At 41.7% G+C, this 23,369-nt stretch overlaps 1 protein-coding gene across 17 annotated transcripts in view; it reads right to left on the bottom strand.

Moving 5' to 3' along the window:
* Positions 1 to 1,449: 1,449 nt before the first annotated feature.
* Positions 1,450 to 23,369, bottom strand: part of LOC132909167 (regulating synaptic membrane exocytosis protein 2) — a 69,043-nt gene continuing 47,123 nt past the window's right edge. For 13 of the 17 annotated variants that reach the window (XM_060963799.1, XM_060963790.1, XM_060963803.1 and 10 more), the window contains 11 exons: positions 21,019 to 21,169; positions 20,272 to 20,438; positions 20,011 to 20,186; positions 19,399 to 19,636; positions 15,204 to 18,316; positions 14,692 to 14,871; positions 11,139 to 11,349; positions 9,112 to 9,326; positions 8,618 to 8,757; positions 7,631 to 8,520; positions 1,450 to 6,636 (listed from right to left, as the gene is read on the bottom strand). In XM_060963799.1, the coding sequence (XP_060819782.1) occupies positions 8,314 to 8,520; positions 8,618 to 8,757; positions 9,112 to 9,326; positions 11,139 to 11,349; positions 14,692 to 14,871; positions 15,204 to 18,316; positions 19,399 to 19,636; positions 20,011 to 20,186; positions 20,272 to 20,438; positions 21,019 to 21,169 (4,798 nt within the window). In that variant the 3' untranslated portion in view covers positions 1,450 to 6,636; positions 7,631 to 8,313. Of the gene's footprint in view, positions 6,637 to 7,630; positions 8,521 to 8,617; positions 8,758 to 9,111; positions 9,327 to 11,138; positions 11,350 to 13,426; positions 13,584 to 14,691; positions 14,872 to 15,203; positions 18,317 to 19,398; positions 19,637 to 20,010; positions 20,187 to 20,271; positions 20,439 to 21,018; positions 21,170 to 23,369 lie in introns of all 17 variants that reach the window. The other 4 variants (XM_060963793.1, XM_060963797.1, XM_060963801.1 and 1 more) reach the window with 4 other exon arrangements.

Here is a 23,369-nt window from a genome sequence, read left to right on the forward strand (position 1 = left end):
TTTCATGTTTTACTGTTTTCAGTAAGTACTGCTTTCATTGAACGTAATTTAACTGTTTGGATTATCAATAAATTATGTTGCTGGTTTCTGAGTCAGGCTACCTATACTTGATAATATGTAATTAATAATCAATTTGAGAATACAAAGATGAAAATTAAAAAGGTTCGAAAATTCACATTTACATGTTTGGGATATGTGAAATTACAATTTGAAACTTCTATTTTATAATTTAATTGAAAGCTTTAATTGATTAGATTATTTAACTATTATCGTACAGTTATGTATTATTTTAATACTATGTAATGTATAAGTGTAATGTACGTAATAGGTATACAATATTTCATTATTTCGATAATTTGTAATACTCATAAAATTGCATACTTTCTTGGGATTATATTACGTTCTATGTTTTATTTGTAATTCCATATAAGACTTTAATTTTATTTCAAACCAGTTCTATACTGAATCAATAACGTCGCATGTGACACGAAAACAGTAAAAAGTGATCCCAAAAACGTAGGACACGAAAAGGCATTGCATGTCTATTCTGTACTTCGTCTGTGATAAACTGTACATAACCTCTGTACTTAACCAATAAACCCATCACATAGAGGCTGATGTCATCATTTCGTTCAATGACTACAGTACAATACAATACAACATAATGTCAGATTTATCCTGCATTTAGTCAATGGATTTTTATTCTTTATTGAATTGCAAGTGTCAAGGCATATCTCATTTCACTTCATTCGCTAGTTCCGATACTACGCAGAAATTCCGTAAGATGTCAGGTCTAACAGTGATACACATAATTATTGCTCTTATTATATAGTTATTCTTTCTGTTCAACATATTTTGTGTATTTTTATCGTAATCGCTAATGTACATGCAATTACTAATACCGGTTTAACACGTTAATAGATAAAACAAATTGTGCATCGAATCTTTAAATACAAATCCAAATTTTATAACTTAATGTCTTTCTAAGTTTAGTTACAAGTGTTACTTTGTATTAACAGAAAATGGGATTTAGAAGGGAAGAGGGAGAGAGAATTAAAACAAAAAAGAATCTTAAAAAAGAACATATGAGAATGGAAATTTCAAGAACTATAGGTATTTTTAAAGGAGTCGTTCTCTCAGCTTTGAATAAGGTAGCTTTATTTTGTTAAAAATATTAATGACATTATCAATTAACAGCGGAGTAACGAGTTAATCGGAAAACGATGAGATACTTTCTTTCACACATCGTGATCGTTGAATTCCGGCGGTGTCGTCTCGTACTTTACAAAAAAAACGTTCTCGTTTTGCGTTTAAAATATACATGTCTATATGCATGTGTTTCGTGTGTGTGTGTGTGTGTGTGTGTGTGTCTGCATGTGTGTGTGTATATATATATATAAGTGTGGGCATGTGTATCGTAAAAGGTGGCTGCGATTGAAATGCGACGAGATCATTGAATCACTTTATTGTCAGATGCGCCATGTGGCATCAGGGGTATCTTTTATCAGATATATTATACTGGATACAGTCACTAACGCTTTATATTAATTCATTCCGCGTAGATCCCGCCATTAATTCCTCGAATCGTAGCAGTGCTGCTTTTCGAAAGATTTTTTTTTCTTTTTTTTATTACTGATTGGCCGAACCAGTGATATATACAGAACTAGGATTAAAAACGGTTTCACGTGAGGGACCTGTACCCGATTCCGTATCGATCCCAGACATTTCACCGGGGACGAAAGAAAAAGAAATCGTCGGAGGAGTTCCCGGTCGAGTTCTTTTTGTTTTCGCACGGAACGTTGTCTAATCGTATTGTTTAAATTCTTTTCGCCTTTGTATCTCTTTATCCTTTTTTTATTCTCTCTCTCTCTCTCTCATCATTTTTTTTAACGAAAATGACGCACCTTTTTTTCTCGTGATATTCCACGCTCTCTGCCTTTCTTTCGTCCTCGCTCTCTGCCTTTCTTTCGTCCTCGCTCTCTGCCTTTCTCTCGTCCTCGCTTTCTACCTTTCTCTCGTCCTCGCTCTCTGCCTTTCTTTCTTCCTCGCTCTCTCGCCCGTACTCCTCCGTGTTCCTTTTCGAAATAAATCCGGACAGATTTCGTCTCGTACAGATAAATTAGAAACCGTTTCGAGCGGTAAAACGCGCGCTATTCGAACGGTATGAAGTTTGCCTCATCGATATTTGAGAATCGGTGTCCGCGTGATCGTACGATCGATAGCGTGCGTCGATTACGTCGTGAGCGACACTCGCGGCAGACTACGTGAATCAGAGGTATGTATCCGGAAGTCGCGTGATTGAGGCATTTGACAATTGTCTATTTAAGTATTACTGAGTTCCGTCGAAACGATCTTATTCAGTGCGATTATTACATGTTCGTTTGTGCACGACTTTGCCGAAATTCAGTGTAAATGTGACGAATTCGAGGCACGTGATCGATCGAGATACCGTTCGACGCGATTACAGGAACACTTCTATGCTACGCTGGATCGTCTCTACAAATTTTTTAAGTAAGTAATGAATTTCATTGTAAAGAAATCGTTGACAATGTCCCTCTGTTTTTTGTCTTGTTTCCCTGCTTCTCTTTCTTTCTTTCTGTTCTCGCACTCGTTCTTCCTCTCATACCCTATATCATAATCGTAAACCTAAATTGGCTCTCTAAATTTGACAAAAGTGGTACCCCTTGGCTTTCAGATTTTCTGCATTCCGTGTAAATCTTATTATTTACTCATTCTATCTCTCTTTGCATTTAATTTATTTTCTCTTATTTTTCTCAATATGACGCCCCCTTCTATCTCGTATCAGCCATTGTTTTTTATTCGATTCGATTATATTTGTTCGAAAGTATTTCTCTTCTTTTTTTTTTTTTTTGTCTCCCTTCCAACCCTCTATTTCATTTTCGTTTAAGTTAATTTGTAAGTATATAGGTACAAAGTTGGATATTAATTTGTTCGTTTCCGTAGTTAATACTATTTGTATGTATATGTGTATATATAATATATATGTGATTCACGATGCGTGTTCGATCCTAAGATTGAGCATGCCTATGTACAAATGGGCATGACAAGAGTGTGAAAATTAAGAAGCTTCACCTTGGCTCCCTTCGCGTTGTTCCTCCACTTGCATTGTTTTTCTTCAACAACACTTGACGATTGTCAAAACAAATGGTAAATAAGTTATGCGCTTATCACATTTTAGTTTAGAGAGAATAAAATTTTCTTTACTTTTATTGAACATATTTTTTAATAAAATAATTTAAAAGATACTGAAATAAACAAATAGCAAATAAAAAATTGATGCTGCGAAGAAAGTCAAGGTAGAAATTAGATCAAAATTACGTTAAATGAAACACAATATATCTGATTTATCATTCACATCTAGCCAGCTGGTTTTCGCTTTTGATTCCCTTCAAAATTTCTAGCGCAATTTCCTACGAGAATTTGCCGATGTTCTTATCATAGTTCTCTGAATTACTTTATCGATGTTATTATATTAAAGTAAACCCGTTTTCTTCTCCTTCGCGCTTTTGCTCTTTCTCTCGTTTAGAATTTCTTAAAACCGGCTACTAATTATAAAGGTCCTACGTTTGTATAGGATATGCAGTATTTTATATCGTAAGCGTTAATAGTATCGCAACGATAAGATCTTCGCGAAACTTTTTCGTGCAATTTTACCACATAACAAATATGCTATAACAAATATGAAAGAAGAGAATAAAAACGTTCAAGTTACTTTAATTTCATCGCATTGAATTTTTGTTCAATTTGTACGCTATCATTTCATTTACGAATGAAATATAAATTAATAAAAAAAAAAAAAAAAAAAATGAAAAAATGGTAGTAATTCCAACTACATAAAGGTCGAACGAATTTCGCGAAGGATCTTACAACTGCAAGTAACCAGCGGATTACAAACTGAACGTATTACATAATTCGTCTTGTATATTTTTTCCCTTATCAAGTGTTAGCCACTAATACAGAGTTTATACTTTGCTGTGTGATTAATTATGTAGTCATTGTTCCAAGAGCCTACTAATATAAGTCATGCACTTGCAAAATGTTTTATTTAGAAATTGTCTTACAATAGTAATTCTTTTTTCATCGTTTCTTCACTTGATAGTTTACATTACAAGTCGTCGCGTTTGATAGAACTCTACGTTTGGTTTGTATCTTTTTTTTTTTTATCTCCACGAGTAAAAAAGCTTCTTTTTTTCGTTTTTTTTTTTTTTTTTTTATTCCCATGCTGCACGTTCTGTCCACTAATTCAAGCATGTTATAGATATGATAAGATATCGCCTCTTTTTTTATACATTCTCCACGTAATAATGGTCGATCGATTACCCGGTTACCAGATGGTTCCTCCTATCTATAGAATTCGCCGCAAAATAATCGAGTTTCTCACTATTTCGTCCGTCTCGTCTCTGTTTTATTCTCGAAGCTAAGCCCTTATATCGTGATTACGTTTCACTGTTCTGCTCTTGCTTTGGACTCTGTAGAATTTTGTAGAATTTTTGCGTGGCGATAGTGGATAATATGGCAGAGTGCAATGACAAGAAGGAAATGAGAATCGTCGCGAGAAAATTGAAAGCACAGTAGCGTGACATTGAATTTTATAAGCGTAGACAATTTCAAGATATCGATGTCGAAGTCACTGACTTAGAAAAATTTGGAAATTCTAATTTTAATATCTGAAATCTTCTATTTGAGCATCATAAAGAAAAGGGGATATATTAAAAAAAAAAATTAATTTTGTTGGCAAATTTTAAACCCCTGCATGCTATCAAAGTAGCTATTCTGCGGTATCTCCGAAAGAAAAACGGTGACTCTATTTCAGTGACGTCGATCAATATCCAAAGAGAGTACCTTTTAAAGAGTAACAAACGAGAATTGAAGCGATGTAAGGGAACGAACTAAATTTCTCGCGATAAAAATGGACGACCACAGGTAATTGTATTTCTCACCGAATGTATACGTGCAATCCAAAAACAGAGCGTATTAGTATTTTGTTCGAAGCAGTCAAATTCGCAGGTTATTTCTAATCTTCGACTCGAGTAATTCCCCTTTTTCTTATTTGTCTTTGTAATCAATGATTCTTTATCTCGTCTTTTCCCCCGGTTATTCTTTCTCTATTCTCATTTTTCTTTCCTTTTTTTTCTTTTTTTTTCTTGTAAAGAGAATTTACACGTTGCAAGCACAATCAGCGAAAAGAAAATCACGTTCGTTAATCAAGTGTTTAATGCTATAGATATTCTCTACGTACACGTGCATGCTCATCGAATTGGGTTCACAAGTGACCAGACAAATGCACAGACAAAGATCGAACACATAACATGAGAATTAAGAGATATAAAATCAGTTGTGAGTTTCACGATCGTCCGTCTCGTTCGTTGCCCGAGGTCGAGGTCGAGCGTACACGGTTTCCGCGGCGAGTCCCACGACGAAACGAGACGCGAATATCACGGACGTCGTGTTAAAATGCTTGGGCGGTATATTCAGTAAATATTAACGTTAAAAAAACGAGCGTTCCGTTGAAAGTCGAGTGCAAGTTGATAAAGAGAATAAAAGATTCTAAATCGTACACGGTTGTCCCTTTACGCGTAAACGTCCGATTCGTGAAGTTTTTCGACAATTAAATAAAAACTAACAGAATCACAATATACGACAGTCGATATAGTTAGCACTTCTCTCCTTCTTTCTCACGCACACACGCACACGTACTCTCTTGCGCAAAATAGTTGAAGATGGGCTACTTTAACGTTCAACAACAATTCGCTAATTCATGATATTTCTCGGCCTCGTTCCCGTTCGCCTCGCGACGCCTTCGAATTCGCGGCCGATTTCGACGGATCAAACGCGACACAAGACTCGACGAATATCTTCTTCGTCTCGAGCTCTATTTTCTTGATCGTGATAGTAAAAATCAATATGGAGCGCGGGTGGTGCCGCGATGCTCGAAATCGCGAGGGCAACGGGACAACGAGAACGCGACGGTCAAGGCAATTGTTCATCATTTTGTAAACACCTGCGCGCATACGTATCGCGAATTCATATATATGTATATATATCATTGTTATAATATTTACAATAAATAATATACGCTCTCGCTCTCTCTCTCTCTCTCTCTTCCTTTCTCTCTCTCTCTCTCTCTCCCTCTCTCTCGCACTCTGACGATGATATTTCTTGGCTAAAAACTTTGACAACGAGTTCCAAGTATATTTATCTGTTGTTTTTCTTCTTTTAATATATCTATTTGTTTTTTAATTTGTTCATTTGATTGTTCTTTAAATGCGACTGTCTTTTTTGTTATATTTCTGAAAATCGTCACTGGCGTCAACACTCGGAGCGTCCTAAATTATGTACAAATATTATTTGAAATGTCTATCGCGAATACGCGAAACGGTAATATTACTTAAAATTTCGTTAGTGGTTCGTGACGATGATTCATAATGTTCGCGTCACATCACTGTTCGTTACGACGTTTACCATTTTCAACAAATTTCACCACTTCACTGCTTTTCTCGTTCTTCGTTTCACTTCAACATCGAACATCGAAACACCGTTCGGCACCCCTTTCTCATAGCACACCACGTTGAAATTCGTATCGATCTCGTATCGAGTATCTCTGCATTGCTTTCACTGTAAAGGAAACGAGAGGTACAGATCAGTCGAGCGTTCGATTCCAGGTGCAGTAATATCCATAGAAACATCGTATATAAGAGGAACAATGAGAAGTAGATAAACGATGGAAATAACTACAAGTCGTATGTACACAGTTAAAAATAAGAATTCAGATTGGGAGAAGAGGTGTTGCATTTTTTGGGATATCACTCGGCATATCACTTTGGATCGTTGGCATCCTTGATATTTGTAGGAAACATTGAAGAAGATTTGAACAAGGGACTCCGAATACGGCAGACTTACCTTTGCATATCTTTTTTTTTTTTTTTTTTTAACGAGACATTTATTTTACAAAATCGGGCAGGTTCCTCCACAATGGAATGAAAATTGTTGAAAGAGGTTGCGAAATAGAAATGCAATACTGTGCAGAATTCCAGATTAACAAAGTAACACACGTAATCAAGCAATATCAGGTTGTCTACAGATACTCGTGGCTGCGAGTATAATGGAAAAAGAAAGGAAAAGAAAGAACAGCGAGAGATTGCGAAGTGACACTTTCAGGAGAACAGACACAGGTATTTCGCAGTAAAAAATTTAGACGAAAAAAACGAGCTGGAAGAGTTGTACGAATTGGCGAATGCTCAGAGAAAGAAACGGATAAAAAGACAGAGAAACGGCGACGAAGTTTCGATTGTGGATCGACAGAATGTTTGGCGCGTGTTCGTCATTGAATTATCGTCACTTCGTTGCCGTCGAGGAACAAGTTGGCCACCAAGACAGAGAATTTAGAAGGCAGTAGGGTAATTTCAGTGTAAAACGAAGACACAAGGGGAATTTTTAACAACACACGTCCATAGACTTCACGTGGATACTTCAAAAATACTTGAATCAATTTAAGCTTCTCAAACTTTTTACGGAGGTTGGAGAATATGAAAGAACTATGGGGTCAAGTATCCATGTGAAATCGTTCGAATCAATTATTTAGGAACGATGCGTTGATCTCAGTGCGTACCTAAAACTATCTGGCGCTCCAGGAACATGGCTGCTATCTCTACATCTAGTCTACATAAAGACTAGTGGCTCATCTGATATGCCGTACATGATATGTGATGTGCTAGTGGTGTTTCTAGAAAGACATGTCCTCTCGTACGACCTTTCACACTTTTCCCATTCTCGCGGTTACCTTGCAAATAAAACACACTTTTCTCGTTTTGTTCAACAACACGAACTCACTTGCCCAATATAGCCACGCAATCTCTTCTCTCTCTATATTATATAGTTCTTCTCGTTACTGACATCGATCGTAACTGACTTTTCTTTTACCGTATTCAGAGCCGACGGTCTATCGATAAATCGTTCTCGAATTTCGAACGTTAATACACGAATATCTTTACAAGGGGGAACAATGGAACGGACATGTATCGCGAGAAATCTCCATGAAAATCTTTGTCAATTTTACTTATAATGTACACGTTTTATTATTTTTTAACGATCTTTGAATATTTGCAAACAACTATTATATATGGATTCACTTTGAAAAAGGAAATGTATACATTATATGGACAAACGCGATTAAGAATAGACTCGATACCTTCTTTTTTTTTGGCTTTTTTCTTACTCTTTCCATTGGGAATTAAAAGAAGCTCGAGCCACCGTTGGATTACACGTAAAGAGAATACTAGATGGAAGAGCTCTTTAAATCTTAAAGGAATCTAAGGACGTGGCCGAGGATCGACGGGATAAAGCTAAGGATGGAGGTCCACTGACCAGGGATATGTTGCCAAACAGCTTATACCACCCGAACACCATCTCATTGAGGTTCAGTTCGTCCAACACGATCTGCGCAATGCCCATGAACACTTTTCTCCCTTCTAATCGGCCGTAATCACCCCACACTGTTACCTAGAATCACGTAGAAAACACAAAACCGATAAATCGATATTCTAAACGGAATAGAATCTTGACAGAAATAAAACGAAAGTAATTTATAATTAAATACCTGCAGTATACAACCCCGGCAATTTTCTCTAAAGGCTAACGACTGCTGGTAGAACGGGTCCAACGTTTTTCTGGCTGCCATCGTTTTCGCTTTCGCGATACACTTTTTCCCGTTCACCAAGTAAACTTTCACGTAGGAAGCTAAAATAGTGGAAAAAGTCACAACTGATAGATGATAATTCAATTTATTGGATCAGTGTTCACAAAAATTGTGGAAGGGTTGCTAATACTAGAACCAATAGAATTCGTAATTTTTTAGAGAAATTTTATATATTTACACGAGTCAATTTTAGAGATCTTAAATATGTATAGTACGTGGATAAAGACTTACTTAATAAAGACTTAATTTATTAGTGCATTATTGAAATATACGTATTTTTTCATACACGATTAGCTTGCTTTTGGTACCTTAGTTTTATATCTTAGTCATCGGTAGTTCTAGTATTAGAAAGGCCCTCGGCACAAATAGAACCAATGCAAGGATTCGCAACGAACCTGGAATGGCTTTAGTGCCCTGTTTTGGTTTAAGATCTTTGGCACGTATGACCTCCACTTCAAGGTAGCCTTTCTTCTGGGTGAGCGAAAGCTGGATCTCGCCAAGACAACGAGCACCAAGTGCCTGCCTTCCGACCACTTGGCCGGGCCCAAGATCTTCGATGAAATCTCTCAGTTGGCCGGTTTCGCCTGTCATTCGTAGACTGGGAGACCAACTGCAGTTCCCAAAATCAAACGTTTAGTGGTCGATGAAGGTTTTTGAAGTATGTCAGTAAAATTCAGGGTAAAAATTGAAAATAAAATACAGGACAAACGGGGCTAACAGAAAATTTCGAGGGAAGTTCGATTCACAACATCGTAAATCGATGATATACATATATATATGTGTGTGTATGTATTCATCGATAGATTATGATTATTCGTTCGTATCGATACTTTCTTCAGTTCGTTAGTTTGATCGAGTTGATGACGATCGAACGTAAAAGGGAGGGGATTAAATAAACGAATCGTTAAGAGATCGTTCCGCGGGAGCGAGGGACGATTCTCGCAAGTCTTCGACGGAAGTGCGAAAAGAGAGAGCACACCTCATTCAATTTTAGACAAGAAGAACTCACGCTGCGAGTATAGTGTTGGTGTAGCGAGTAAATATATATAGTGTACGAAGAAAATTGTAAGGTTGGAGAACGTAGCAGGCTGTCGGTGCATGCAGACCATACTATGAGCGAGTTACCATACCAAGTATAATATCCTTCAACAATAATCAGCTGTCTCCTTTGTCATCGTACGTCTACCACTTACGGTTACGTGTAGTTTCTGATTATTGTTGAATCGACTAATTGTACTATGTCTATTCATGCTTCTTTGATACTTAATCCAGAATAATTGTTCGTAACTTACGGTTCAGGATTACCTTTCGCTGTCTTATTGTCTAAAATCTGCCCCTATTTACTGGAACGCTATATCGTCCTTGTTGCTATATCGTATGAAATGAAAGAATTTAGTGTAGGACGTTGGGGTCGTTTTATTTCTAGTACATTAACCTTTTCGTGTGTTATCCTGATAATTTTTTTAGGAGTAAAGAATTAGTCGGGATATATTATATGTACACTGCGCTTGATCGTTGAAAAATAACGTTTACTAGAATATTGGGGATTCGTAGATATAGATAATTCTATGGTCATATATTTAAGATGGGATATGTAGGATTTTACGGATAGAAATATCTGTGGTAGGTGGACAAGGGAAATGATTTACAATGATGGAAACACATATATACACAGAGTGTGTGTGCGTGGTTCACATACAGTGGTGCTTTGACGATTATTTAGCCAAGCAGTAAGCCAAGACGACGATAACATTGACAAAGGAAAACATGATAACAGCATCAAGAGACATTGATATTACATCGATATATAAAATACGAAATAAATGAAACTTAAAACGAATAATCAAGGAACAGAAAATATGAGACATTCTTGTGATGTGCTTCCATTTCTGGTTCTTCCAAGTTCCTCCTTTTTTCATGACTAATTAAGTCAACCAAGGGATAAAAGAATCGCTTGTCTGCATAAAGGAAAATGATATGGGTGTAAAAAGAAGGGAGGGGTAAAAAGCATGAATGAGCAAAACATCAATGCTGGGCATACACATCAGCTCAATCACACGTCGAAAGACAAAACGATCCACGTTTCACGTATCGCGATCTCCTGTGCAGTAAACAATAAAAAGGTTATCCGAAGAGCACGGTGAAAGTAGAAACGGAAAGACAGAGTCAGACAGAGAAGTCAGAGAATCATTAGCAGGGTTAATCCAACACTCGGAATTTCTGAGTCAGCGAAATTACCGATCTATTCTCCTTTCGGTACATTTAAAGCTCACGAAGTAACCCTGCTGGAAAGATAGCAGATAGTTTTTGAAAAAGTAGAAGATAGAGTAGACAGAGAAGAAGAAAAAGTTTTGAAAGAGACAGACAGCAAGGAGTCTCGCAGTTCCGGCTGCAGAATCGGTCGGTGGAGGCCACTACTTACGAGCTTCCTTCGGAACTAGAGATCGAGTTGAGACTTCCGGCTGTGTCACTGGCCAACGATCCCGACTGTTTCCCGGATTCAAAGCGTTGATAGGGTACGATCTCCTCGGAACGCTGTATGCTGCTCGGCGTGCTGTTGCGTTTCCGGCTCGATAAACCGGCGCGTGCCTCCGCGACACCGCTTCCGACGAAGATCCCGCCGATACCGCACTCTGCGTTGTAAATCAAACAAGAAACAACCGCTAAAGCTATGATCTTTCATTGTGATTCCCGCATCGCGTCCGCCGCAGCCCTTTTCTCTTTCATCCAGCTCCAGGTGGTCGCCGTGCGTTTCTCTTTCGATTATTTTTATCACGACGAATCTAGCTCTCTTTCTCTCCCTTTCGTTCACTCATTCTCACAGTATCCTCGCTTCCTTCTTTTCGTTCACCGTTCGTTCGAATTTTCTCTCATAACGAAAATCGAGGAAGTGATAAGAGAGAATACACATGTACACCTGGATGAAATTCTGACTATGTGAATGAATTCGATGAAGGTTTTGGAAGATAGACAAGTAAAGGAAAGGTGCTTTCAGATCGGTTAACTACTACGTATCTCGTGGAAAAAGACTTCGATGGCCTGTATGCTCGAATCGGGCTTTCAAAGTCCATAATATCAATGACGATTTCGTGGTACAAGGCCTGCGAAGGATCTCGTTCCTCGATGGGGTTAAACTCCTGCTCTCTGAAAGAAAGAATACGATAGGGCAGTAATTAACAGCTGACGGAAATTCAAGAGCCCTCTGACTCTGTTGCGTGGTCGCACCTGCAATCAGAAGCGCGCAGAAAGCGTCACAAGCTAAATTTTTGTAAGTGTATCATCAACAAAACGTCACATCTATAGTTCTGCTATAGGAAAATTCGCTGCAGCTATGTATATATATATATTATATGTATATTCATACAGATGTATTTGCGTGTTGTGTTTGTGTAACACAGAAGTGTACAGAAGGGTTTAATCCTACGAAGACTCGTTCGTTTCTCTCTGAACATCTACGGTGTAAGCGAGTATTTCACATTTGCTCGCGTTTCACCGAACTTTCGAGAAGTACATAAGTGTCGACAGGCAAAATGTACAAGACTCGTGTGCTACAATCAACGAACCTGTTTTGCTTCGTAATGAAAAAGAAATTAAAAAAAAAAATAATAATATCCAGATATATGTATATCCATGTATATATATGCACGTATATGTAGAAATATGCGCATGAAAACACTGCATCGCTCGAAGACATCAAGAAACGAAAAGCCGTAGTGGGTGAAGTAACCTTCACCAGTAAGCACGTATCAACAGCGGCTTCTAATAAAATAAACGACAACGAACCAGGTGGTCAACTTACCTACCGTCGTGTGTAAGTCTCGATCGTAATCGTGATTCGCAACAAGTTGACCACATGTTTCATCTATAAGTTGAAAAGCTATACAAAACAGATAAACAACGCGACGTATTGCCAGCATTAATCTTTGGCCGGCGCTTTAGCTACAGAGTCACGAATAAGACAGTCCGACATGAACAAATATACTTGAGCAGCTAATACGTAAGGTTCTTGAAATACAACCTGTTTCTTCTCGATAGAACTGGATGAACAACTTCATCGAGCTCTATACAGCTCAGGAAACTCGTGCAAACGTTCATCTAAAAGTTACGTATCGCTACTACGTAGAAACAGTCTCTACGATCTATGGGAAGTGACTTGTGAATCGTTTCGCGACTATTTGGAGAACCGTGCAACCTCGAAAATACTTTCCCCAACAATTAAATAATAATAAATAATCACAACCCGAAGTTTGATTATTAAAAATGTCGAAGAAAGTATTTTCCAACGATAGTCACGAACAATTTCGCGTCACTCCCTTCTCTAAAGCACAACTTCTGTCTAAAGAGGAATGTGCTGCGTGTTTTATGGTTGTTGTTGTTGTTCATAGAAATGTCGTAGACTGATCACGCTGCTGTCGTTCTTCTTGCCTCTCTGTATCTCTCTGTAACTTGTACTCACATTTCGCCGAAGGCTGCTACGACATCCTCTCGAATGGACTGCTAATTATCGTTAATAAATTTAACCGCTGAAGAATCGACAGATCTAACGCGCCTATTTGTTTCATACAACGTCTGTATAAATATATGTTAAAGAAATTCGTGTGTCGATAACACCGTGCCGAACGCTCCCACGTAACGAAAATAGGGGATTGAAATCAAAAAGGGAGAAACAATTAAAACGGGGATGATATATTTTGCAGAGTGTGTTCGGACCTGTCCCCGTCGCCGCTACCCTCGCCGTCGCTGCTTGCGGAACTCGGTTGCCTTCCGCTCCTTCCGCTGGCCGTGTCCTCCGGCAATACTTCCTCGCTCCTATGAACTGTAAAGGAGGACTTGCCCTTCTTCCCGAATCCTAGCCGCCGTTTTCGTCCTTCGTCGCCCACGCATGTACCACCAACAGACGCACGTGGTATGTTATGGTTTTTGCGTGACGTGATATAGTTTTTTTGTTGTAGTTGTAGTAGTAGTAGCAGTAGTAGTAGTAGTAGTAGTAGTAGTAGTAGTAGAAGTAGTAGTAGTAGAAGTAGTGGTTGTAGTGATGGTAGTAGTAGATGTTGTTTTCATAGTAGAAGAGCGGTGAATTGTGATTTTGTTGTGTTAATTTGCATATATGGTATCGATATATGCGTGGTGCGTATGTAAAAATTTTTCTCGTGGCAGAGTTGTAGTATTTTTTTTTTTTTTTTTTTTTTAGTGTTTTGTTTCAACGTTTTTGCGTAATAGTAGAGCGATCGTTTCCAGCGATCGATCGGGATGATCCGCGTCGAGTGTTGTCCCGTGACACGATCGCGCGAGCGACGATATAGCCCGCCACGATGAGAAATCGTGCAGGTGGGTGCAGATCGATGACGTGAATGGTCCCCAGCGTCGAGAGATAGTTGGTTGGTAGAAGTAAAGTGTGAATGTGTTCATGTCGAAGAGAGGCGGATAGAGATGAGGAGGGATGGCGGAGAAAACAAGAATACGATTAGAATGTACATACTGCCCCGTTTACTGGGTTTTTTGCTCTTCTACCGTGTGCTCTTGATATCGTTTGTACCGCTTCCTTCGCTCTACTTCGCGGATTCTCCCGTGGAACTCGTGAAAATCCGCTTTTTGATCGTCACATCTTGTCACGTGTGATGTGAACGGAGCGTACAAATTTTTAATCAAATAATCTTCTTGAAATTGACGAGAAAAATATAGCGAGAGCACACCGTAGGTCTACTCACTAATGGCGCTAAACTAATGCTATGCTATTATTCGAGGAACTATCGATATATTACAAAGAAACTGACTACATTAAGATGCCAGATAGAAAGAAGAGACAGAGAAGATAGTCTAGAAATCGCGCGAGAATAATATGAATGCGAAATAGAAAAACGTCTTCACGCGACCGCTCTCGAACTTATCGAATTTCCCGAACAAAGTAGCAATACACCGCACGCAACGTTTAAAATGTGAAATTGGAAGAAACGACTAGTGTGACGATGTGTTACCTGTGGCGGACAGCTGACTGGTGCTGTTACTCTTCTTCCCGAGACCTGACTGATACTGCACCGCGCTTCCGCCACCGCTGCTACTTCCGCTTCCGCTTTTACTGCCGGGCGAACTCTTGCGACCCCTCCTCGAGGAGTCCTCCACGTTCAAACCGATCGCCGTATCGCTCAAACTACCGTCTAATAAACAAACGTCGCGTGAACACGGAAATAATAAAAAAAGAAAGAATCTAGAAGAGTAGAATTAGGAAATTAACGCAGATATACCGATCATCGTTAGCTGTCCAATAAAACAAAATTACTTCCATTCAAAATACATTCGATTAGACTTCAAATAAAGAGAAATCCTCGTTATATAGAAAAATATTTTACACTATAATTTGGGCATATCTGTATTAATCACTTCCTAAGTTTCTAAACTACAATTTTCCTAATGAAAATTCCTAAAAACAATCTTCCGAAAAGAATAATGCCTCTAAATCTAATTCGAAAGAGAGATTGCAGAAACTTACCAACTTTCTCGTCCTGTGGCGCGTCGGTATTACTAAGACTCCTGGTGAACTGACCCCTTTTATGATCGTCGTGCTCGTTATCGCCTGGCTGGATCCTGGACGGCTTCTCGTACGAACCCGACTGACTGTACTCGCTGCTTTCGGGCATGGAGGAGGATCGGCGATCCCGCGCGTCGTCACGTTGTTGGTTGACGGCGGCGGAGGCATCGTCGGCGGCGGTTTTTTTCCGCGAACGCCGTCGAGTCGACGACGTTGGGGACGACGATGAGGTGACGGCGGTATCAGTGAAGTTGTCGCGCCGCGACAGTTTCGTGTTTCGTGAGGTTTCGTGGTGATCGACGGCCCGTGGGTGGTAGTTTTTAGTAGTGTCGGAGGTAGCGGTTTGGGAATCAAAGAGACTTGAATTAGCGTTACCGGGGTGGGGTGCTCGGTTACGAGGCCTACGCGGATCGCACGGGCCAAATCCGCAGTTCTCGCTGCACTGGCTCTCGCTCTCCATCGAGTACTCGTAGTACTCGAGGGTGTCGCTGATCGCTACGTTCCTCTTACTACCCTGCTGCTGTTGTTGACTCGGATGCTGCTGGGCTTGCTGATGACGTTGTTGCTGCTGCCTCTTCTCGAGTAGCTCGAGATCCCTAGGCTCCGGACAGCTGCTATTTCGTCTACGGTACCTATGTCTCGATTCTACCGAAGGTCTCCTCTCTTCGCTCTTTCGCGAGAACGAGCCAGACCTACCTAATTCGTACGACATCGCTAATTCTCGACACTCCGGACAACTAGTCTTTCGCCTACCGCGATACTGTGACGACGATCGCAGCGATCCCGACCTAGCCAGTTCGTATGGTTCCCGATAATCGCGAGTCTGAACGTTTTCGTAGTCGTATCTTGAGTCTACGTAACCATCGCGAACCTGTTCCCCGTCGTAGTAGCCCGATCTAATACCGTCGCTAACCACCGTGCCCGTTACGTTCTTCTGACGGAAACAGTCCGCGCACACGACCGTCTCCATCGAACCGAAATCCTCGTCCGAGTCCAGAATAAAGTTCGTACTTCTTTCTTCGTCTTTTCTTCGTGGAGGATCGTAGTATCGAAGCTCTCTAGCTTCGGGGCAGCTGCTGTTCCTTTTGCGACGATACAGACGTCTGGCTCTTTCCGCTCTGTCCGACGAACTCAGTTCCTCGTCGGAACGTAAGATCGGCGTAGATTCTGCTCGTTGCAGCATCATTCGCTTGCTATCGGATAAACTCGGTATGGTTAGCGTGCCCCTCGTGCTCGATATCGTATCTCGATACGGTAAATTCTCGTAGACACCCGTACTAACTTCTCTGCTTCCTCTTCTACTTCTCCTCTTTCTCCTTCGTGGCAGCGTGTTATCTTGATAAGCGTCGGCTCCAACACACTCTGGGCCGCTGTGCGCTTGATAATCGTACTCCTCCGCGGAACGATAGTCACGATAATCACCGATGTAGTCAGCATCAACGTACTGCGACGATCTTTTCTTACGTCTACTACTTCGACTGCCGTCTCTTCTTCTATAGTAATCGTCCTCGTACATTTCTGCGTCGGTTCTCGGAATATTTTCATCCTCGTAATCGTACAAACGGTGATCGTACTCGTCGACGTTCCCTCTGTCGATAAACCCTTCGTCGTATTCGATATCCCAGTTGTAACCATCGTATCCGTTCTCCAGATACGATTCGCTGCTTTTCCTTCTTCTTCGAGAACGACCGCTAGTTCTCTGATTGTCGTAGTGCTCTAAATCCGAGGCAGCGTGCATCGAAGGACAAGTAATGTCCCTGTCCGGGCCGTACTTCTCCGCGGACGACAGCGCCTCGTCGATGCTGCAGTAAATGTGCTCGTTAGTCGGGTCGCAGATATCGCTGTCGAGATTCTTCGTTCGTTTCTTGGATATGTCTCGACCGAACGCGGAATCGTGCTCCTGGAACGTCGAGTCTCTGTATTTCCTTTTGGTGGGATCTTCACGGCCAAGGACGTTCCGCAGACCTATTTGATCGTCGCTGCTGAAGGAATTTTCCTCCGATAGATCGTACGAGTGGTAACCTTTACCGGCAAGGTCCATATCTATGTTCTGTTTGTCGAAGCGCGGCATATAAATCTCCGTCTCACCGCAACTAAATTCAGAATCGTACCCATAGAATGGTTTGTGATCCTGCTTCAGCATGTAGTCGTAATTTTTCTCTCGATTGAGCAGAATCTTGGGCATCTTGTCGTCGCTGTTCGAGTCGAAGTACGATTTACTCTGATCGCCCAGAGCCGGTATCTTGTCGCCGTAACCGGCATCGTTAATAGCCATGTTCTTCTTCAATTTACGACGGGCGGTTCTCAGGCTGTCGTCGCTGAATATGTTGTTTGATATAGTGTCGTACTCGAAACTCTTGGCTCTACGCGAGAGCATGCCCGTGCCTAGTCCGAAACCGTAACGATCAGCGTAGGTATCGTGCAGCACGTCGTAGTCGAAGCTCCTAGCCTTCGAGAATAAAAACGATCTACGCGGCCGTAAGCTAACGTCTAGGTTCCTAATGCCGTGATCGTCCGTTACGTCGTGCAAGCCTCTCGAGAACAAGTGGTGCCTAGATTTCGCGGTTCTGCCGGTACGATCTTGCCAGCTACGCGACCGTCTACGCATACCGGAGTCCAGTTGATAGGGCGACGAGTATCTGTCGCGAAACTTCTCGATGAGGCGATCGTTGAAGTCGACCTGAAGGCAATCCTCCACGTATATCTCCGGTATACGATTCTTAGAGCTACCGGTTAGCTCCTCTGGCTTGAGCAAGTACCCCTCGGAGACGCTGTACTCGCTGGTCTCCGGGCTGTAATATCTCAGCATGTTCTCGTCGACGGTCTGCGACCTCGTGAACGGCGTACGCATCTTTCTGTACAACGAGCGCACCACTGCGGACTTGCTCCGTACGAGGGGATGCGGGGTGGGATTGTGCTTGCTGGGGTTGTTGCTCCTGGGCTTGGTGGGATTGTTGTTCGGACAGTGACATTCGCTGCAGGGTACCCTAAGTCTGTGCCTGCGCCTATTGCGCCTAGGGGGCAGGGGCATAGGGGATATGACACCGGGTATTAAAACGTTTTTAACTGTCGGTCTGCAAACAATGTTTTTCATATAGAGTTTTAGCGCTTCTGCGGTTACATTAACGATTTCTTTTTTGAGCCCATTCTTCATTTTTTTTTAATCAAAGAAAAAAAAAAGACTCTACTCGCACGTTCGCGATCGATCGAACGCGTTCTCTTCTTCCTTGTTTTTCTTAAAATATCTGCTATCTTTTTGGTTCCGTTTTCGCCGGGGTTTTTTTTCGCAAAATGGTTTTATTTTTCTTTTCTTTTTTTTTTTTTTTTTTTTCACATGACATAGCTTTTGTTGCAATGCGATAGGTACCGAAAGAGAGAATTTGAGCCGAGAATTTTGTTGCATTTGTCACTCGCCGAACAAATATATATAAATGCAGGTTGTCTGTAGGACGTGCGACGATTGATTAGTCTCTTCGTGATTATACACACAACATACATACATATATGTAATTGTGACGTGTTTCAACGTAGGTAGACCTAGCCGTTCGACCAACGCCACGCACTAATCCCTGCTTTATTAGAATGGGACAATATTAAATGGACATTGACACAGTGCATAGGAGGTGCAGTCTAGCCAACTAAAGTAGTAGAGTTCCTCGAAGAGAGCGCGGCAGGATTTTTGGGAAACCTATCAAGCAGGCGGGGGGAAATGAGATAGTGCAACTACGGGGTGTCGTTTCATTCGGCAATGTCCATTTAATTCAGGGATTATCGTCGATGAGAAGGTAAGCCATCAAATGTTCCATTCTGTGCGCGGTGTACATGGTCCATCGACGAGCATAACGATAATTTACTTGAAGGAGAAAACGGGATTACGCTATTCTGAATGAATGGACTATGAGATGAGATTAGTAGGAAGGAAAAAGGGAGAAAGAAATACGAGAGCCGAAGGGGAAAAATGAGAAAAGAGGGGAAAAATAGAGGGAAAGGAACGCGATTTACCCGAATGTCACGTAAAAATGGTACAGTGGATGGCTGTCTCCTCTAAAGGGATACTTTCTTCTCTATGGAACTTGTCTTGCTTTGTACACTGACTTTGAAATGCAAGGTCATCGACTCGAAAATTAAAATACAATAGACATTGAGCTATACTCACATTAGTCCTCTAGAGCCACGTGGTCGTTCCGATTGCGTACTGAAGGCACTGCTCGTCACGGAGGCTATACTCTCCATATCGGAGTCACCAAGATCACCAAGTACGTCTTTGTCAGGACTTAAATTTCCCCTTCGCGGTCTGTGCATTCGATAAGGGTGACTGTGCGGCAAAGATAACGGATCCTGATCTATCGAGAGCAGATCCGAATCCGACAGTCCGCTATAGTGTCTTTCCCAACCTGAAAAATCAACGTCATTCCCATTGGAGATACACTTACTTCGCCATCTATAAATTTTAAAATATATATCCAATAACCTACGACTTCTATACCGATCCTCTTCACAGATAAATTCTAATATAATGGAAAATAAAAATAGTTGTTATCAAACTGTTTCAAAATTACGGTCAATTTTACACGTCAAACGTCCACCCTTTAATAACATCCTATTACAAAGTTCATCCTGGCGTATTCACGCTAGCCAAAAATTACCGAAACAAGGTCAATTAGGAACGCGGATTTTCACGAGGTTTCATTACTGTTCTCGTATCACGAGGTATTCGAAAACTTTGAAATTAATAACCCGGCGAACAAAATGGGAAAAGTGAGCTCACCTCCCGTACCCGTACTCCTATACGTGGTATGCACCTGCCTATTGCGGTGTCTCATAAATCTCGCCCGTTCCTCGGGATCCTGAACAGCCCTTTCCTTCAGAGCCGTCGGAATCAGAGGCAATTGTCTCTTCTTCGGACTTCCGGTGGGAGTGGCTGTCGCTGACCTCGAGCTGAATCTGGAATGCGTAAAGCGAAACGTTCTCGTTTTCTGCTCTATCACGGTTTCGTTTGTGGCTCACGTCGATAACTCATACAACATACCTGGGTGGAACGTAGCCGTGCGAGTAAAGCATGGATCTATGTTCCGGCGGAGACAGAGAGCGATGACCGGTGGGACTTTGAGACCTTCCGCGATACCGAAGGCTCGGCGAATCCATAGGTGCTGCACTATGCGACCTGTGGCCCATCATTCCTCGATGAATATCGTCCTGGGGATTACAGATATTTAACTACGCCGTCCAGGTGTTCCGTAGGCGAAAACGAATCGATAATGCCGCACGCGAACCACGAAAGTGTCGGATAGAATAGGTGTATTTAAGTCTATACGTACTACGATCGGTTACAAATTAATAATAGTAGCAAATTGGTAAGTTACAGGTCGTGGATTGTGCACTTTTTCTTTTACGATTTTATAATTGAACGATTCATAGAAATACGAATGTGGCTCCAATATTTAAATCGTATCTATTAGAAGGGGAAAAAAGGTTCCGTATATTGAAAAGTTAACTATGAATTTACAGCAAGTTTTAAAAAGTCAGTTGATTTTGTTTGATTGTGGTTATTGTTGGTTGCCGATTACTTGTCACGTTCTTCGCTCGCGGCTTCCGCCTATTATCACAGTTGTAAGATTCAGTGCGATTTTTCAAAGACGATGACTGGCGAAATCTACATCCGACAATCTACAACGAGTACGTAAACTACGCGTTCGTCGAACGATCGTTAAATTCACAGAAAAAGAACGTCGAGGTATTCGGTGAAAATCGGTGGAAATGACGCAGCGGGACTCACCTTGCGATAGGTCTGGTAACCAGAAATAGACGCTGGCTGATCCCGTATCATGATGGCGGCCCGTTTACGCCCCTGCGGCGACATGTCCCTTCGACTTCGATGCTCCCCGTCGATGCACAGCTCCCTTTCCGGCGGGGGACTAGAATAGTGGCTGCTCCGGCATGCGTTCATTTTTTCGCCAATTAGTGATCGTCTTGTCACGCTTAGATTACGTTAAATTATGGACGTAGGGGAAAGGCGAGTGCTGTGATCTCGCGCTAGATTACAGAGTGCATGCGGCCAGGCTGGTTCTCATTGGCGATGCTTTATCAAATATGCATTCTCTACGCTGCGCGTTGCACCGTGCCGTGGTCTTTCTGCCGACCCCTGACACACGCACGAAACGAACTCGGTTAAGCGGCAGACCAAAACACAGGATGCGAGTTACTCTACTACGTGGCAGAAATAATAAAGGAACACAAAAAGATTGTTTTCCCGATATCCCGCAGATTAAAAGCAATCTCGTGGTCCATAGTTAAAATTCGTCAGGAGCTCGTTCCATTTAAATATTTGCACGTCCTACGATGGTCTGTCAGATATGCGGACTATACAAACAGTCGCTCTAATTATTCAGCCTTGAAACAATCAGCGTTGCGTCTTTCGTCGTCGCGTCTGGCTAACTGGAGAACTAAGAGTTACGAATTTACGAACAACAAGCGGTACATTTCAACGATTGTGATGAAGCGTTACTTAGCAGACTCGCGTTTCTCGATAACTTTCATTGTTTTATCCATTCACCAATGTAACACCGGAAAGGATTATTATACTTTCGAGTTAATATTCGTTACCTCATTTTACGGACGGACAACTGGTCGCAAACCGGTCGATCTACAAAGTGCAAATACACAACGTCGCGATCCACGCGCGAAAGCTAATCTCTTACGAGTTATTTGCCAATAAAAGCCGGACACAGATTGGACGGTTTTCTCCGTGGTGTCCTCGACGAAATGGAAGGACAGATTCGGTTGCCAAGAAGCTACTTGGTAAAGAAAGGCTGGCCTGGCTGCTGTAAACAATGGCTCCGCAACTGATCAACGGAGCCAAATGCGTACAAAACCGTAGCCGGGAGATTGATCGCGCGCGAATCGCTTCGAGAACGGTGCCACTGACAGTCATCGTCCCGGTTCCTGGCAACGGGCACACCAATAAGCATCGCGAAACGTCCCCGGCGAACTGGACGTTGCCCAACAAATATCCACTGACGCGACGTAAAGCTTGCCGGAGAGAGGACAAATAAAAAGAACAGGGGAATGGAGCCACCCCGGCCGATGCATCGCGTTGCACTAAGCGTTACTAAAAGCCATGTCCTTTCGCGCAATCTAAGTCTCGTAAAACGTGGGACAAATGCAAGAAGCGATGACACGATGACGCCTACGTGTGCCTACATGATCGGTGACCTGCTGAATCTCTGCGCGCAACTACTTGTTCTTGCGCTTTTCTTTCTTCTTAACTTTCATTTTCTCATTCGTATATAGTCTAATCGTTTCGTGTGCTGTTCGACGAAAAACGAACCATACACACGGTTTCTCGTCGAGCGTATCTACAGCACGCCGACGTGCTAAACTCTTTCATTCAGTTCGTCTATCGAATAAAGTTCATTCGATCGGTGCACATGCGACTGAGAGAACGATCCGCGTGCAAACACAGGAACATCAAGTGGGTGGATGGAAGCAGCCTCCGGCGACTATTACCGAAAGTCGACGTGCGTCTGGTCTCTTGCATAGAAGCTCGATACGCGAAAAACCTCGAATATGTTTGGAAGATCAGTTATAGTCGTTTTAACGAGCGTATCCCCACGTGAATTTCCGCTAGGTTGATAGAGTTCGAATATTGTTTCGGTACAACGTTGGACGTAACGAGAGACGTTTCAAGACAAAGAAATAAAGGCAGCTTATCACGGGAAAGACGAATTAGTACGATCGAACGATTTCTCAGACGAACCCTCCTGTTGCCATTGATGCACACGGACACGTTCGAGTGACTTTACATCGTGAGTGCGTCCAGAGTGAACGGTTACCGGGAGGATTTCTATATCTCCGTCGTTTCTCGTCGATAATGACGCGAAACTACGGCGTCGTTAGTCGCCTCTTTCGAGGAAACGTGGAAATACGTCTGACAAACGCCGCGATCTCTTTGACATAGCACTCATCGTGCTACGTTGCTTTTATTATTTCTTTACGTTGGTTTTCATCGATCTAGCTCGACAGCTAGAGTCGAGAGATCGCGTCAGTTTGCGTTCGTTGGTTTCTATATATGCGAATATCTTGTATTCGATCACGTTCGTTAATAATTAATCTACACTCGGAATGCTA

Source organism: Bombus pascuorum, chromosome 7 (genome assembly GCF_905332965.1).
Source record: "Bombus pascuorum chromosome 7, iyBomPasc1.1, whole genome shotgun sequence".
NCBI classification, from domain to species: Eukaryota; Metazoa; Arthropoda; class Insecta; order Hymenoptera; family Apidae; genus Bombus; species Bombus pascuorum.